The sequence below is a fragment of the Epinephelus lanceolatus genome, chromosome 17 (assembly GCF_041903045.1).
Source record: "Epinephelus lanceolatus isolate andai-2023 chromosome 17, ASM4190304v1, whole genome shotgun sequence".
Lineage (NCBI taxonomy): Eukaryota > Metazoa > Chordata > Actinopteri > Perciformes > Serranidae > Epinephelus > Epinephelus lanceolatus.
The window spans coordinates 26,859,903-26,878,316 of record NC_135750.1 but is presented as its reverse complement, the minus strand read 5'-3'; the positions used below and the strand labels follow the sequence as shown (position 1 = coordinate 26,878,316).

At 43.9% G+C, this 18,414-nt stretch overlaps 1 protein-coding gene across 12 annotated transcripts in view; it reads left to right on the top strand.

Moving 5' to 3' along the window:
• Positions 1-18,414, top strand: part of tacc2 (transforming, acidic coiled-coil containing protein 2) — a 58,792-nt gene that overhangs the window by 33,742 nt on the left and 6,636 nt on the right. For 5 of the 12 annotated variants that reach the window (XM_078160628.1, XM_078160620.1, XM_078160617.1 and 2 more), the window contains 10 exons: positions 7,799-7,905; positions 8,368-9,781; positions 9,981-10,016; positions 12,461-12,518; positions 12,609-12,816; positions 13,253-13,302; positions 13,435-13,544; positions 13,827-13,980; positions 14,370-14,516; positions 14,863-14,955. In XM_078160628.1, the coding sequence (XP_078016754.1) occupies positions 7,799-7,905; positions 8,368-9,781; positions 9,981-10,016; positions 12,461-12,518; positions 12,609-12,816; positions 13,253-13,302; positions 13,435-13,544; positions 13,827-13,980; positions 14,370-14,516; positions 14,863-14,955 (2,377 nt within the window). Of the gene's footprint in view, positions 1-7,798; positions 7,906-8,367; positions 9,782-9,980; positions 10,017-12,460; positions 12,519-12,608; positions 12,817-13,252; positions 13,303-13,434; positions 13,545-13,826; positions 13,981-14,369; positions 14,517-14,862; positions 14,956-15,780; positions 15,841-18,414 lie in introns of all 12 variants that reach the window. The other 7 variants (XM_078160618.1, XM_078160621.1, XM_078160624.1 and 4 more) reach the window with 7 other exon arrangements.

The following is an 18,414-nucleotide window of genomic DNA, read 5'->3' as shown; positions in this document are numbered from 1 at the left end:
GGAAAAAAAGCTGCTTGTCTTTTTAAAGGCACAGGAGGCTGGAGTCAGGGGAATGAGTGGAGGAGAGAGGGGGGAGGAGGCAGCCAGAGCAGCAGCAACACAGCTCAGCAATATCAGCAGCCAAACAGAGAGGAGGCACCTCAGACACTGAAGACGGCAGGAAAGCAGGATCCTTTCATCCTGTTTGTTTTGGATTATTCTCTTCTTGACATTGTGCTCTTGGAGATTTTATCCCTGCTGGTGTTGCATCATTTAAGATGAGAAACACGAATATTTCCGGTCTGTGAGCGGCAGAGGCTTAGAGATGCTGTGCACAAAGTGAGGAGCCCTTAATCATCCACTGCTTTGCTCCTGATGCGAGCAGGACTCACTGATCCTCTGCACTGCAGCACTGAAAGCTCAGCCGGTGCTCCCCTCCGCTGACACAGGCTGCCTGCCTCCTCTTGCAAAGATCACACCGAAAAGGAGAGGCAGTTTTGGAGGTGGAGGGGGGAGCAGGTGGATGTGGAGGGTGGCTGGAGAGCAGGAGCAGGCAGGGGGTGCAGGGGGGGGCAGAGCTAGCTGAGGATGGGAGCCAACGAGTCCATGGAGCAAGGAGAGACCCCCTGTCCCTCTCAAGAACACATGTGAGTTTGACTTAAAATGCATTGCTGCTCAGTGTTGTGTCTGGAAATGTTCAGGGGTGTGATCAGAATCAAGACAATCACTTTATTTCTGAAAGGTGGAGGTCTGGAGAGCAGCTCCACCTGCTTCTGCTTCTGTTTTGATTTATTTATGGCTTTAAACCAGCTCTCCATGCAACATAAATGTTCATTGTGGATGCAGGATGTGATCACCTGTGAGTAATATCACGGGCATGGTTGCCATTTATGGTGTCAGTGACTGCTGCCACATGACACCTGACAAAAACACCTCTGTGAGACATTGTGTTCTGTTTTGTTTCTGTCAGTTTTTGATGCATTACTTAGCTTCCCCTTACTCCATCTTTTCATGCACACTGTTATAAAGCCTTCTCTGACTGTTAAATCCAAAGCAACCAGCAGAGCACGTCATCACTGTTGTTGTTTGCTTTCAATATGTAAATAAGGATGAGAGAATCGAAGCACGTGCTCAGCCTCATGTGCATCACTGTGCTTCAGCTACAGTACTGTACGGATGGATGAAACATAACAGTGCTTCGGGGGAGCCTGTGGGAACCAGAATTAGGCAATGAGTACAGTAGGTGCCCCCGGGAGGCTGGTGGGGTGATGTTTTTGTTCTGCGTGAAGGAGGACGTGGCTGACGCGCTGGGAGCAGGAGCTGGTGATGGTGTCGAAATAGAACACGCTGTGTGTGTGTTGGGGGGGGAGTGGAAGAAGATGTTAGGAATATCAGTGGATGAGAGAAAGAGTTGGAGTTGGAGAGAGGGAGCGGGAGTGCTCCACTTTGCTGTGTTTTATTTATATCTCAGACACACTACTGCACAGGGGAAGAGGAACCAGGGGAGGAACAGAGGAGAGGGATGAGGGAAATGGAGTGACTCCATGTGTGCTGTCTGTAATGTAGAAATGAATGATTTATAGCATAATACATAAGTCATTTTTCAGCTCAGAGCTCTGCTGAACTCAGACCTCAGAGGACTGAATACTTCTCTCAGAAGATCAGCAGCAAAGCACAGGCTCTTATCGCACTGGATTAGAAGCTGTTTTCCTACAGGTGTGCACAGCAGCAGCACCGTGCCCACCATCCCAACCATTAATAATAAGGCTTTTACTGAGAACACTCCGTGAGTTGTGTAACACTGTCAAAAGTACTTACAGTATATAAAGCATTCACACATTAAAGCACGTTAGGGCTGTGATCCGGAAGTATTATGTGTCAGGTAAGGGACCAAACTTTGTTTATGCTCAAAGGAAACTTTATTTTATTCTGATATATATATATTTTACAGTAATATTTTGTTGGAAGCAGCATTACATGTACAGAAACATACAAATACAATGGAAATGGAAATGTCCCTCATTTGTTGGTATTTTTCCAGGTCCCCTTACACCCCAACCCTTACACATTACTATCTAAAAAGATTAAAATAAAGGGGAAAAATGAGTAAATAAAAATTCAAAACATACATAAACACATATAAATATACCAACATTAATAAAAAATAATGGAAAGGATGCACTGAGTCATCTCAAAAGTGCAAAGCTCAGGGACATCCAGTACAAAACACCATGTACAAATGAGCTGTTAGTAGTCATCTCTATTCATAAATCTAAAATCAGTGCCCAGTTAGCTGGTGTCTGCCTTGATATGGGGGTTGGGATACTACAGATGAACATAGCATCTGATCTCATCTTCAAAATGGACATTTTAACCCCCTCCTTGCTGGTGCTCTGACTCCTAGACCTGACCTGTTGTTGTTTCATGTGCCATCTGCTTGCAGTCAAAGTCTCAGATTAGACTAGATGAGGTATTACACATCGAGGTAATCCCAGTCTGACTCTCTTTTTCTCCTCCCAGTGGCCTCTTTGTTTGAGGCTGAGTGTGTTTTCTTCAGACTTGAGAGCTGACATCTGTGTGGATTGAGATGAGTGTCATCTGCTCCGTTTATGTGACCCGCAGAAGGTGCAGAGCGATTCTCCATAACATTTCATTTCCTGAAGTTGGAGAATCATTTGCGGAAGACATGAGCCGCTTTGTGTTCTTTTCTCATCACAAAGCCTCATTAAGTTGCTCCCTGCTCCCGTCACATCTGTGTAGAAACTGGAGAGGTGCTTGTAAAATGTAAAATTGTTTTTTTGTGGTGTTTTACAGGGTGTTTGGTGACTGTGATGTAATATTGTAGTATCCCGACGCTCATTCATCAGGAGGATAAAAGCACAGGAGCTCCCTCTGTTGGTGTCTTTATGTCTACCTCAGAGGAGAAACCACAGACTGTGTAGAGTGTAATGAGGGATAGACTCATAGTACAACTCTGTCTTTTATTTTTATATGATTTTACTATCTTCCATCTTTTCACAACACAGAACAGAGCAGATATTCATTATCACACAGTCCAAGTACACGCTTTAAAATATTTACTTCCTATTGTTCACAGTGTTTCTGTTCAGTTAAATCATTGACATTTGATAGTGCAATGCATGTGACACAGATTTACAGTGGATTCTTTAATGCCCTAAACAGCAGATCAGAAATCAACCTGATGCTGAAAGCTTCAAAACACCTGAGAGGCAAGGCATTGCCAAATGAGAAGATAACAAAGGGATGATGAATTGTAGTGATGAAGCAAGGGGTGAGGGAGAGAGGGAGAATTAAAGGTACAGATGGAGTGAAATAGATCGAGATAGATGAAGTCCAGACAGAGAGGGTTTAGAGGTGTTTGACAGCCGAGAGACGGTGGAGGGAGCATTCGGCAGCTAATCCATTGAGGCTAATCACGCAGCTGCTTGGACACCAGCAGCCTGCCTTCCATTCATCCATCCCTTCTTCATTGTCCTCCCATCAGCTTTCATGTAATCACAGTTGAATCACTATTAAATTGTCATCAAACTGTTTCTGAGCAGATAAGAGCTTCATTTGCAATTCCAACATCACATTTTTTTTGGAAGAATGTGTATCAATAGGACAGACAGGTGGTGCTGGGTGTACATGTCGGTGCAGCCCAGTTTCCCCCTCTTCCCAGGGGCTGGTGATGGCTCTCCCTCCGGCACTGTGAAAGCTGTTAAAGCGGCGGAGTTGGATTTGGCTTTAAGCAGAGACACGTCTGATTATCTGAAATGCAGCGTCTCCCTGCCTCACGCTGCAGAGTCTCTGTCTCCAGGCAGTCATCTCAGCCTTTGAGAGGCTGCTATTAACTGCTGCTCTCTTTGTTTCTATACGCCCCCATACCCTGACTGCTCGCCCACACGCTGCTTTTCCTCTTTCTATGTTTTGTCTGCACCCAGGTCTCGCATAAGTGCTGCAGAAAACACTACTGCATTAACACAGAAGGCATTCCCAGATTGATTTTTATTCACCTTATTCGTTTCTTTCATTAAAACACTCCTTACAGTGTATGATTTCACTTCTATTAGATGCTATCTGTTTAAATTGAAATAAAGAGTACCAATAATAATCATGTGAGGATTATATATATATAAAAAATATGCTGTTTCCCCTTTTTCAGTTAAACCAGTTCATAGGTTGTGAACAGAATAATGCTGATGCAAGAGCAGCTTTCCTCATAAATCTGCAGTGTGCCTTTTTTTGTCCTCTATATCATATAAAACTCACCAGAGGACCTCATTGGTTCAGGAAGCCTCAGCTGTGTGCGCCTGTGTTGGACTGTGTGCATCCAACGTGTTTTCTTCCAACGTGGAACATATGGCGGGAGCAATCTCCTGTTGCCATAGCAATGCTGTGTTTGCAGTCACATGAAAAATGTCCTCTGCAGGTACGTAAGCGGAGCGCCGAAATAAGCCCTAATTACCTCAGTGTGTCACTGTTCTCAGTTTTATTTCCATCCATCCTCGAAGAAGCAGATTTGAAGCGCTAATTTTAATGCTACACTTCAAAACAAAATCTCCAGAGAGCTGCATCTGTTATAGCTCCTAATAGATTGATTCCTTTGGTGCTTGCTTTGCTGGTCTTTGCATATTACAGTCTGTAAGTAGGTCTTGTCTGTGTCACTGCCTGTCAGACCATCTGACACTATGATCCTGGTTCCCAGTGACTGATCCAGATGGATCTCCAGGCAGACCAGTCTTATCCTGCTGGGACACACTGGGCCCCTCACAGAGATTACAGCTCTGGCTCCCTTCTTTGCCATGTGTTGTCTCCTTTTTGATCCCACCCCCCTGAAAGTAATGGAGGTGTTTTTAAGGCTATTGATCTGAGAAAGTATCAGCTAATATATAAAAATGTAATAAACAGGCACCACTTATCAGTTTATACCCTTAACATGCAGTGTACGCTTTTGTGTAGCTTGAGCACATTGCAGAGCAAGTAACTTACTGCCATATTGTTGTTGTAGAAGACCCTCCATCTCTGCTGTGATGTGACCCCAGGGGGTAGTGGACATATTGACCATGACAGCAAAAGCCTCCTCTATAAAACACTAAAGTCTCAGCTCTGAATTTTTTGTTGCATCGGCCATATTGACCATATTGACGACTAGATGGTGTCTTTCATACTACAGCCTTTTATTCCCATCTTTGTGTCTGTATGTGACAAAAGACCCCCATGGGATGCTGAATGGCTTCAAAAATGCCTCAAGGTGAAGCCCTGTAGATGAGCTAGATCAATATAGTGTATAGACTTTCCCATATATGCTCTTGTATTTGTGTGTTAGAGAGATAGGGGGGGTCCACTATAATGTCACCGTGTTTGACACTGTAGAAATCAAACAGGCATGGGTAGACAAACTGAATATAGAACTTACAGATGAAGTCTGAGATGAATGTTTAAGGACTATACACAACTGTTCAGTGAATGTCAGACTTAGTCTTTTACGGTTCAAACTTTACATAGACTCACTGTAAATCTACAATCAGCAATTTAGCACATGCTTTCTGGTCATGCTGTAAATTGTATACATATCGGAAGAACACTTTTCAATGTTTCTCTGAGGCTTTTGGGAAATCTTGGTAACCTGATCCACTCATAGCTCCATATCCTCTGCTAGCAAATGCCAAAAATGGCTGTTTTACTTGGAATGGTGATTGCAAAGAAGTTCATTTTACAAGTGTGGAAGATGGACTCTGTTCCTACATATGATTTATGGTTAAATAAAATGGTGAGATTCTATAGCGAGGATAGAGGTGTTGAGTTCGATAAGATTTGGGACCCTGTGCTTAAATTCTTTCAGAGTGAAGGCCAATGTAATAATATTTTTTTAGATGAAGCACCTTGCTGTGTTTATTTTTCCTTCTCTGTATATGTAATTTTTACTCCTACTACTTTGTACTAATCACTGTCTGTGGCCACTTTTGCATATAATGTGCTATGCCTGTTGGCTTTGTTTTTCCTAGGTTTTTTCTATGCTCTAAAAAAGCAATAACCATATATATATATTAAAAAGAAAATAATAATGTCACTATTTACTCTAGGCATTGCATTCTTTATTACCATTTTATATTGTTCAATGCAAAGGACTCATTTCGTTGTCCTGTCCGAGGATGTGTTAGAGAAGCTGTTTCCTGCATCTGCACACAATAATATCTTTAAAGGCATTAGTAGTTACCAGAAGATGTTTCTTCAGTTTCAGTGTGTGTGTGTGTGTGTGTGTGTGTGTGTGTGTGTGTGTGTGTGTGAAAATGACCTGGGTTAGTAGAGCAAAATCTGGGTGTGTCTTTGCAGTGACCAAAAGATGTGTAAATGTTCTCATTAATTTAGGTAGAAAATGACACTACAGTAGAGATAAGGGTCAGGAAATATATATCAGATGCAGTGGTGGTACATGTAAGGAGCAAGCTTTATCATAGCAGGTTTTGTTGGTAGGCTATGGGCTGCCTTTTATTCTGTGTGTATTCAGCAACATGGTTCAGGAGCAGGAGAGAGAGGGGCAGAGGGAGGGAGGACGGTAGAGAGAGGAAGGCTGGGAGAGACGAGGGAGAGAGAGAGGACCAGAATATACTGTATGCAGGCGGTGGGCTTCTGCAGCCAGTCTCATTTAGATTGGGAGGCATCATCTCCTCCTGGGGAGCAGTGGAGACAGGCTGATGTGGCTATAGATGACAAAGAAGAGCAACGTTAAGTAGGACTGAGATTTTAGATCAAAAACAAAGAGACATTAGACTATAGAGAAAAAGAGAGAAGGCAGAGGAGAGGTTGGATCTGGTGGTTTTGGTCATCATCTGAGGAAGAGGCGGTGAGCGTCCACCTGTGTCAGGCACTGTGCTGCGGAGAGGTGTAGCCCGCCGGCAGCCATGGCAGTGAGTACGTGGCAGGCTCTGTCTCCACTGCAGTGGGCTCGCTGGGGCTGGGATACACTGCTAGGAGGGGCAGGAGATGGAGACAGCCCGGGCTCGGATCCGGCTCTTGGGCTCCTCCGGAGCCTCTCCTGGGGCTCACGTCATGACAACATGATCAGTGCTGCCGGGGAGCCGGTCAGACAGAGGTGAGACAGTACGGGAGGCTGCTGCCTCACATTGTCAGATAATACTGTGATTAATGGACCATGGACATTTGTAGTCAGGTTGTCTGATGAGCTTTGCGATGTATGTGTATGTGTCCGGTGCTGAGGAAAACCAATCAATATGGCTTTTGCTCAGGATGATAACACTGTGGTTTTTATTAACTGCCTGTTATTGTCATGCAGAAATTGGCCATTTTTCTGTTTTCGGCTCAGTGTTCTCCTTGGTACCTCCCTGTTTCATAGTGGTGATATCTTTAGATCTCTTGAGGTGGTCTTGTGTGTGTGTACGGTGTTGCATGTGTGTGCTGAGTTGCAGGTAATCCTGTGTCTCAGATGTGTCATTATGTGTCACCTCACTGCAGATTCAGCGTTTTAATATGTGGCCATAAAAGACTACATGTAATGAAAACAGAAATACATGCTAACCTTGGGCCTTTTTTGAAAGACATACACACTACAGGAAATAGCATTTGCTGCCCTTCTGACCTTAAACACAGCTGGTGTGGTAACATATTTACACTATATATTGCACTGAAGAATAATATCTAAACTGCTGTCTTGGGAAATAGATCATGGTGAAGTCCTGTGTCTGACGGAGTAGAAGTTAAGCTCATCCTCACATGACGTCAGTGATCCCAGTATAGTCGCTTGAGTCATTATAGTTCAAGAGATATCAATCTGATGTATGCTCATCTTTTGTTATAGGAGCTCAGACTCTGATGGAGCGTTCGAGACCCCTGAATCCACAACTCCAGTGAAGGCTGTTTCTCCTGTAGATCCTCCAACCCAGCAACTAACATCTGATGACAAAGGTACAGTAAGAAAATGATGCCATGATGTGTGCGTAGCTCTTTCATAGTATCATGTTCTGTAACACCACTGTAACAAAGCAGGTGTAAGAAAGTGTTGTTGCACCATCTAGTGGAATAAAGCAGTATTTTTTATCTGCTTTGTTTGCTGAGACAAGCACCTCCACTGCACAGCACCGAGGCTTTTGGATATATAGGAAAGGCTGACCAATCGGTTCTCTCATGTGGTTATTTTTCATGACTTTCTGTCCAACTGAGAGATTCTTATTGAATTATTTATAGCACATTCATCTCTATAATTGGATGTGTCAGAAGCCAGCAGCAGCTTTTATCTCCATGCAGGCTTCCTTGATAACACCTGCATCTCCGCCACAAACCAGTTTAAATATATATGATCCCAATTTCATTTCATTTTGATTTTAGCAGCTAAAGCCTCTTCATGTTATGTCTCTCCATCTTTTGCAGTAGCAGACACCTCCGACAATGTTCCTGCCTCTGAATTGACTTCAGCTAATGCACCATGCCGTTCCCCATCCCCTGTTTTTGATGAGAACCGGCCCATTGCAGCCAGTGGCCAATACAACATTGAATCTTTGGCTGGAGATTCAACAAGTCACACCCTTACTCGTTCACTCAGCTTCCAGGGAGGAGCACTAGACAGTTCTGGTCTGTTGGACGGATCAACGGCGGGAGGCTTCCGTCCACATTCTGAATCCTTCAGTGTAGGCACTGAGAGCGCCCCAGGGACGCTCCACAGGCCCAAGAAAGTCCGTCCTGGGTCTTTGAAGAAGAAGCCCCTTCTCAGGCAGAACTCGAACCCAGAGAGTGCAAAGCCAGCTTCATCCAGCAGCACCCCGGAGACCAAAAAGCGGGCGAAGCCTCGAACTGCCAGCCCTCTCCAGGCTCAGGAGGAAGCAGAGGGAGGATCTGCGACCCCGAGCCCAGGAGGAACCCTTCGCAGGACCAGGAAGAGCCGTGTGGTGACTCCTCCTCCTCTGCCAGAGGAGACCAATCATACCACCCAAGAGGAGAGCCTTGTCATCCCTGCCTTACCCTTGTGCCAGGAGGAGACCCCTCTCTCTAGTAGTCCAACAGGCGGAGACAAATCCCCCATCCCCCCTCCTACCTCCTACAAATGGGATCCAGATAATTTTGAGAACATCGACCCTTTCAAGACTGGAGGTAGTAAAATTGCCAATTCTCCTGTTATTGGTCGTAAAGGTCCTGTGGGTGCTCCCATCGCCAGCCCTCCAGAAAGCCCCCCTGTCCCTGCTGTGGAGCCGTGTCTCCCAGCTCTTCCTGAAAAGCCAATCACCAATCCTGAAGAACAACCTATCATTCCTAAGCGTCAGTCAGTAAGGCTGGAGTTTGACTACTCTGAGGAGGGCAGCGAGGCACCACACCAGGCCTCTCCCCCACCTAAGAAAGTGGGCAAGAAGCCCGGTGCCAAGATGCCTCTGAGGAAACCAAAGCTTGGGCTGAAAAAGGCCCCTCCAGTGCAGACGGAGCAGCTGGACAACAATCCTCCAGCAACCCACAACGGCAACGAGGATGACATCCCTGTCCCTGCAGTTTCTTACAATTTTGAACCTGACAAGTGGGATGATCCGAACTTCAATCCATTTTCTTCTAAGAAAGGCATCTCCAACTCCCCCAAACTGTCCAGGCCGTCTTATTCGTTTGACGCTAATAACTTTGATGACTGCGTAGACCCTTTCAAATCCTCCAATAAGATGGCCAACTCCCCTCCAAAGGCCTCTGCCTCCTTTGAACTGTCGTCCAATGACTATGAGAATGAAAATGACAATGATAACATCGGGGAACTGGAGGACCAAAATCAAAACAAACCGGCCAAGAAGAAGAAAACACCCATTAAATCGTAAGTTTACAGTTTATTATCACCGAACATTTGTGGAAGAGACCACACTCACTTTTAGAGAACAGTGTGTTCGTGTGTAGGAATGTCTGCGTCTCTGTCTGTGAGGTTTGTCTGTGTTTGTACGGTCTCTTGTCTATTATGCCAGTGTGCTCTGTCTGTCTCTCTGTCACCTGTGTCTGTGTATTCTCATATGTCACAGGAAGTCCAGGGGTGTGTCTTCTCTATGTTGTCTGTTGTAAGTACAGGGACAACACAGCCATCCATCCCATTGTGACCCTTAATTCCATGTGGCTTATTTTAAGGCAGCATGTTGCCCTGTCGTCCCTCTATGTTAACAGAGTCATCACAGGTCATTGTGCCCACTGTCAAACAATCCATCTAAACTTTGTATTCCTGCCCATTTTAACAGGAGGGACCTGTTTTCAGTTTTGTTTTCAATCCTGTATTATGTATGGTACAATCCCATCTATGACAGTGCCAACTGAAAAATATCACAGTCCAATTCTGCCCCACAGAGGCGAACCACAGTAACTACAATTACAGTCAACATTGAGTTATGACTGAGATATCTATTCTGTTTTTTTTAAAAATAATTTTCTGGCTCAATCTTATTCTGTTCTAGAGAATATAGGGTGTAAATATCACAGTAACCACAAAATCCAAGGCAAACTGCAGTGAACATAGTTTGCACTCTGCCTTGGGTTCAAAGGGTCCAAGAAAATCACAGAAATAATATTATGACAAAATGGTGAATGTGAAGGTGAGAATGATACCAATGACAAAATAACTGAAAACGTGACATTGACCATAGAAACATCAGGGATGGAGATGATGATATCAAGTAATCTTAATTTAGGTCAAACCTGATGAAGTAAAAATATGACATCAAAATAATTCTTGAGGGTTAGAAAAAAGTGTGATGAAAACCTTGTGTTGGGTGCTCATGGAGAACAGGAAACAACGTGATACACAGGAAGGCAATCCAGGAACTCCAAAAAATGTAGAAAACAGGGAAGGAAATTTTTAGAAGCCTTTATTTTAGTGGCTAAATCATTAAAAGTACAAACATGTTTCAGCCACTGCAGGTCTTCCTCAGGGCTTTAAAAACATACTGCCCTGCCTACATAGGCTAGTAGCAGGAGCCAATAGGAGGCCATCACATGACCCAGAGAATGACATGACACGTGAAACAAATACAAAATAATGAAATATTATTTCTGTCTGTCACTATGATCTTGGTTCCCTGTGACTGGTCCAGATGCATCTCCAGGCAGACCAGTCTTATCCTGCTGGGACACACTGGGCCCCTCACAGAGATTACAGCTCTGGCTCCCTTCTTTGCCAAGTTTTTATTGGACATTATTTGCAACCCATACAATACTTCACTATTTCACAAGCTTTACAATGACAATTCTTCACATTTGTGGATTTAACATGTAAAAATGGATCCACATATGGGTAAATAAAACTGCACATTTATTTGCTATGGTGAAACAGTTTGCAAAACCTGTAACATTTTTATGTGAAATCAAAGTATGTGTTATGTTATGTGCATTATTGTGGAGATGACCTTACTCAACACAAATGTAAAATACATTTTTGTGGATAGTGAAATATTTGTGGATCATTGTACACTACACATTTGTACATTGTCTTGTGTGGGTTACAAATAATTAAGTCCAGTAAAAACTTCAATATTGCTGCCTTTAGCCGTCACTCTTTAAAACATTTCAGATTTCATTTAATTGTTGTCTATCAGCACCTTTTCCAAAACAAAAGTGTAAAAAATGTTCTATTTCTTTTTCTGCTGAAGCTGTGTGTCCCATCAGTGTGTAATGAAGGAGGTGCTTGTGCTCCCTCTTGTGTTCATTGCTGGCTATTGTTGAAAAAGCTAACTATATATTAATGATAATACTTTCATAGATACATATAGCTTTGGGGGGTTATTGTCCCATTTATATTCATGTCTTAATGAGTCCAGTTAAGGATTATAACCATAAAACATCAGGCTTAAAAACGTGAATTTGTGACAAGGTTGCAGAAATTTCCAGCTCAGATTTATCATATGTCTTTTGAATTAAATTTAGAGGATGGTTGTATGTTGATAGTCGTTGTAATTACCATCCAAGGACTTCCAGTCTTTTACAGACTCTTGGAGAATCTATGTTTGATGGTATCTATAAATTGAAAACTGGGGTAACAAAAGTAAAAACCCTACACTAACAGTAAATCTGCAGTAATCGATTATGTTTGCATCAATGTCCGAACTAACCTGCTGCATTACCAAATACATGCCAGGATCGATTTGTGTGAAAGTAAACTCTTCACAACATAACACTCACTAACCTCTGCTCCTCACTGTGCAGTTACTAACTATAGAGTCAACCCTCTTCACAAACATTTCACTGTTCTGTTTATTTCAGCCACACATAGTCTACAGTAAGAGGTACTGTTACACATATGGTAATCCTACTCTACGCAAATTATGATGTAAGTTTTTGCAAAAGCAGACATACCCAAGCAGTTTTACATTTTAGGATTTGTGATTATGCACACGTCTGAAATACGTAGCAAATACAATACTTGGTGTCAGACAAGGACTGTTGGATCTAATAAAGAGTCATTGACTGAAGGTGCTGAGAGATGCTGGATCTTGATGATTGTTTTTCTTTTTCTCAGTAATACTTTCAGAGTGAAGAGGTCGCCAAAGAAATCCCCAATGTCTGACCCATCCGAGGTGCGTTTTAATTCTTCATATCTGTACTGTCTGCCTGTATTTCTCCCTCTTCCCTCTGACTCTATCACCACCAACTCCTTTGTATTTCAGGATCCTACGCCTGCAGATGAAACCCCCTCCCTTCACCAACAGGACGACCACGCCACAGACGAGGAGAAGCTGGCCTCCTCCACCAGTCACAAGTGGGCAGCCCTGCACAGCATGGATGCAGATTTAAACTCCGACCAACAAGACTTCCCACAGCCGTGTGACCTTACATCCTTTGTTAACGAGAACAGTCTTCCTCATCAGGCTCCAGGTGAGGCTTAGCTGTCTGCCTCTCTTGGATCCCTCTTTGTGCCTCCAGCAGCCACCTGTGTCCAAATAAATGACAGAGATCAAAGCATACTGCAGACAGGCGGTGCTCAAAAGGAAATTCAAAGCTTATGTTTGGATAAATTATGTACTGTACAGCAACCAGCCACTTTACTCTTCATTCATCCAGCAACATTATTGATTTTTGTTGTGGCGGTGAAATAAGCCAGCTGGCCCAGTTCTCTAGTGCCCTCTGACCTCCAGAAGAGGAAGAGCCATCTCTTCCCTGTGGCACAGCCCATCTAGGTCAGAGATGAAATAACAAACAGTCAGCCCTGCCTCTGCTTCTGATCCCATCGGTCCAGAGCTGCACACTGGCTACAAATGTCTCTCCATTTCTTTTATTGCATCTAAAACTTTTTTTTGTCTCTCTGTATCAGCTCAAGACTATGAAATTGAGTACATGGAGAAGCTTGGCTCCGCTTCGCCTGTGAGTATCTGATGTTATTTAAAGAATTTATCAAATGTTTGCTGCTTTATTTATTTATTTATGCTGGTCCATTTTATATTTTGATGTTTTATTTAAACTTAGAATTCAGACTTATTCTTTTGTGTCTTGCAGCCACTGTCTGTGAAGAAGCCGTCCTTGTACCTTAAGTTAGACTCTGTATCTGACAGCTTAACCAAGAATACGTGTGCACATGGATCTGAGCCCAGCTCCCCCTGCACAGGGTACAACACACTCTACTACTACTCTGCTGCATGTTTCTGTCTGTGATATGTGTCGCTACTTTGCAATATTTCACTGTGTACTGTTGGAAATCTTACAGTGCGTTCGTCTGTGCTTTACTGGTGTATTTAATTTGCTAATTGTATACCAGGATGATTTGGATTGCATAAGGCATGCATGCAATTCAGCTGCTCCAGAAATGTTTTTCATTAACACTCATCTATCATATTCAGTTCATTACATGCCATGTCTCTCTGTCTCCCTCTTTCCCTCACTCTGTGCAGGAGTTTTGAGGAGATGGAGGCCCAGATAACAGCGGGTATGAAGACACCGGTGCTGAGCTCCCGGCCCGGTCCCGAGGGCTCTGCTGGGGACAAGGGCAGGAAGAGGGAAAGTGAAGCACTCAGCAGAACGCAGAGCACAGAGAGGGACGAGCAGGTGAGCCAGGTGCTTTTCTGTAAAGATTCAAAGTCAGTAAGCAGTGTCATTTCTGTCTTGTCACCGTCATGTAAGAGGAATCTGTCGATTTTGATTTTGTAACATTTACACCATGTCATTGTTTAGTCACAAGAGGGAGAGTGCCACACTGCACATGCTTTATGGTAGACCGGGACTGGGCCCTCAAACATGAGCTCCATCAGTCAAAGTGATTCTCATTAAAGCCTTGTCACTGATGGTAACACATAGCCAGTCGGCCACACTAGCTTCCCAGCTTGACCTCAGTGACTCAGCTCCCACTGCTGCCACTCAAACACTCAGCGCTTTGCTTTGCCATGCTGACCCCTGCCCTCCTCCCTACCCTCTGCCTACTCCTGGTGCCCCTATAGCCCCCTAGTGAGGGCCCTGTGGAGGCCCCTGCTCCAGTCCTGGCCCTGCCCCTGTTAGACAGGCTGTCTGAGTGTGACGACCTCCTGCAGTACCTGGAGCCTGACCTGGCTGAGACCAACCCAACAGCATTCGCCCAAAAACTACAGGTGTGTTGACAGACCACACATGACCCCTCTTGATAAACTTGATAGGTGTAGCCTCTGGTGGCCCATTTGTGACCCTGATATGTGTGTGTTATTGTCATTGTGCCACCTTACAACATCCTGCCTTTTCATTTTCTCATTGTTTTCATCTCCTCTGTCTCAGCTGCAGTTTTTAGCTTACTGTTTGTGAGTGATGGGGTGTGAAATGTAGACAGTAGAAAGTGTGTGCGCTCAACTCAAGTTTCTATATGTTTTCCCTTTGCTCTCTCATCCTTGGGCCGCAACTCCCCCTTCCTTACCCCCGAAATCCATCAATCCCCACCCCCACCCCCTCATGTGTGCGGCCCAGGAGGAGCTGGTGCTTGCTGCCCTGAGGATAGAGGCTCTGCAGGTAGCCAAAAACATCTCTCAGTGCCCCTCCCTCTCCACTGTATCCCCCCAGGTACTGCGCTGAGTCCTGCACCTGCTGTATGCAAGTGTGTGTGGATGTGTGTGTGAGGGAGAGAAAAGATGCATTATGAATGAGTGATTACGGGACAGCAGGTGTGTGTGAGATGCACGTGTGCGCAGCTGTAGTGTGCGTGCATGAGTGTGTCTCAGCCTGCCTATCCCTCCCCCTAAACACACCATACTGAGTGTGACTGTGAACTCATGGCCTTATCAACATGGTGGCTGCACCACTACATCCGCAGTCCTCCTCAGTCCCCCACATGTGAAATCTCTAACATGGCTTAACACGTCCAGCTCCCACCCCTGACTAGCAGCGAGCTCTTCCAGGTTGTCTCCTCAGGGACAGAGTGCTGTGCCTTCTTAGTCCCTTGCCTTTACTATGCATGTTGGGCAACATGCATGTTGCCTGTTCATGAGAGGCTTACATGAGCATGAATGTGACTGGGAATGTCTCGCACCAGACTGAATATCAGCAGCTGAGGAGTTATATGGATATAACTCACCCAGATGTATTTGGTGATGCTTTGCTATCATTGCCCCAGATCCCAGTCACATTCTTGTTTTGTGATTTGGTCCTTTCCCCAGACTAACAGCACTAACAAACAGTTACATCAGGTAGGTGTCAGTATTCAGTTTGGCTGGACTTTTAGCTAGAACATGAAGATTTCAGTAGCTGGAGGGCTTGTGCTGAAACAGCACATGGTTAGATATAAAAACAGTGATATATTATGACATTTTTTGGTCAGTGGAAAAACTCTCTCGCTTCCTGGTCCTCTTCCCCCTCATGTCTCATGCCGTTGTCCCACACATTTTACAGTCTCGACTCAAGAAACCCAGCACTCGGCGATGGAATATCAACGGTTCCCCCTTACTTAAAGTAAGAGTAACTTTATACCCCTGTGATCTGTCCTCGTCTTAGTCCAGCGACAGCGCAGTCCAAGTATTTGGTCATAAACACACTTTTTCATTGTTTTTGGCTCAGTGCACCAACACAAGAGATTTGAAATAACTCTGGGATCAAAGGAAGACCATGCAGGATTTTGCTAGGGAAAGAAAATGTATACAAATCATCACTTACGACCCACTAGAAGAAGAAGAAGTGTGACCCACTAGAGGTATGTGGAGGTGTATCTACCTGCAGAGACTCTGCCCTGTGCCAGTATTTTCTTATTTACTTCTTACTTTGCTATGTTCTGGAAGTTCCTGGGCACAGCTGGCAGTAGCATCCAGGTGCCAGACTGTAGGTGGCACACATCTAAGCGTATGGTACTAAAACTGTAGACACTGTGCCAAAAAAATGCAAAAAGGCAAATTCCAAGTGGACAAAGTTCATTTCAAAATGTGAATCTGAGGTTGGATTTCAATTTAATTTTCGCTGGCGATACTGTTTACAGTGTGGAAGGTGTTCACATCTACATTGGTTAAGAGTGTATGAATCACAGCCCTTTAATACAAACTACTCCCAATTTTTGTAGAGTGCAGCAAATCCTACGTTGTTTATCCAATCTGGATTTAAATGCCCTTTATTTAAAGCTGGAATGCATCAGTTTGCCCTCTTAGTGCTGGAGTACAGAGCCAAAACAATTGTCCTAATACCTACTGACTGCATTGTATATTCTAACTGCTGTAGACCCCAGTCTTAGACCTTTTTTTAAGGTCTCCCTACATTGTAACCTACCATAGCTGAACTTTGTCCCTGTCAGCAAATTTGTGTGTTCTGCAGTTATATCTAGCATCTCTCTTGTAGTCTTTTTCGTGTTTGACATAGTGTTTGTTTTGTGGCATCAACTCGTGTCTTCAGTTGTCCATTTTTTGTTCACATTAAGTCGTTTTTCCTCAAGTCTACAGTAAGTGATTTTTGCCAACAGCACTCCTACAAGAGACACTACAATGTTTGCAGTTTACTTGACTTGTGATCTAGGATGATCTGGTAAAGGTGCTTTTCTGTAAGACTGAATTACCAACAGGGCAAAGCGGGTACCTGCCCTGAGGCCCCAGGTTGTTTGTAAGGTGATTACTTTGTGGTCATTTAATGTATTACAAAATTGTTTGGTAATATGCACCACTAAAGCACAATTTCAAATTGTGCCCAAATGTAGCTTGTGCATTTTTACCCGATTGAAGCCCTGACTTAAAGGAGCTTTGTACGATGGTACAGGAGGTTGTCTGCACATAGCTTTCATCATGGAGACGGCTGAGCTAGTGGCTAGCAGCTAATGGTTCTTATAGGGAAAACAGTGCTAACAAAAGCAACAGTGCTGACAGAGCTAACAGTGTTAAACTGACGGTGGGCATTGCACTTCCACAATACTGCCATTTCAATATCAGCAGTATCTGCCATATGAGCGCAGTGCAGAGAGCCAATGAATAGCTACCCAGTGGGACACATTGACAGGGACTCACATGCACTAACAAATAGAGAAGCTTGAATGACAACAACACAGAGAGGGAGCCATTACTCCACTATATCATTACATAGCAAATAGTTGTTCGCTGCTCTGAGTATCAGAGAGGGGCCTTGCATTTCATCAAATTATTATTACATAAAGCATACAGACATGCAGCAAACCTCGGGTAGGATAGTATTCCAGTGTAGAAATATTGGTTGGTTTCTGGGACTTTTGTCAGTTTGGGTTGTGTTCAATAGGGGCTCCCAGCTTGTTTTTACCCCTAGCTCCTAAAAGCAGCAGCAATCATACACTCAAGGAATATATTAAGTAGAGCTCACGTTGCTTTATAATACTTTATTCCAATTTACAGTACTGACATTTAATGTGGATTTTTTTAGGTCTCTGTAAACAGAGCTTTTTAATAAGTTACAATGAGTCATACCACCCCCACAGAGAGCTTTGGGTTTCTCTGCTTAAGCTTTCTGTTTACTTTACTTCAGTGGGAAGGAAAGCTTAATCAGTACCTGACTAAAAGCAAAAGAGGTCCATGGTTACCTAAACTTGACTGGTCTTTACCTTCAGCGAAATAATGGAATTACTGCTCCAGCCAGACCAAACACTTCACTCTCTTTTCCGCGTATTAGTGGATCTCAGTCTCCGTGTCCCCTGTGAGCCCCCACCATTTCATCAAATCCTCCCCTAATCGCCCAAGGATGACTAAATCCCTTTCAGAGCAGAGTTTTAGGGGACCAAAAATGGTACGAGAACGAGGATTGTTTTTGCATTTTGATATGATGGTCTGTGTGAGGAGTTGTAGGTGGAAGAGTATTGTCTTAAGTTACAATGGTTACATGAATACAAGCCCATATACTTGGGTTTGCAGTGTCTCTTTGAGTACACCTCAGCACTATATCCAAAGTCAGACTCTTTCTAATGATGAATCCTGTGAGTTTTATGGTTCACCTCACATCTTATTTTTTGTACTTGTAAAAGAAATGGGCAAATGCTGTAACAGGTGACTCTAGCCACAACAGGTAAGACCACTATGCTGTAATATGCTT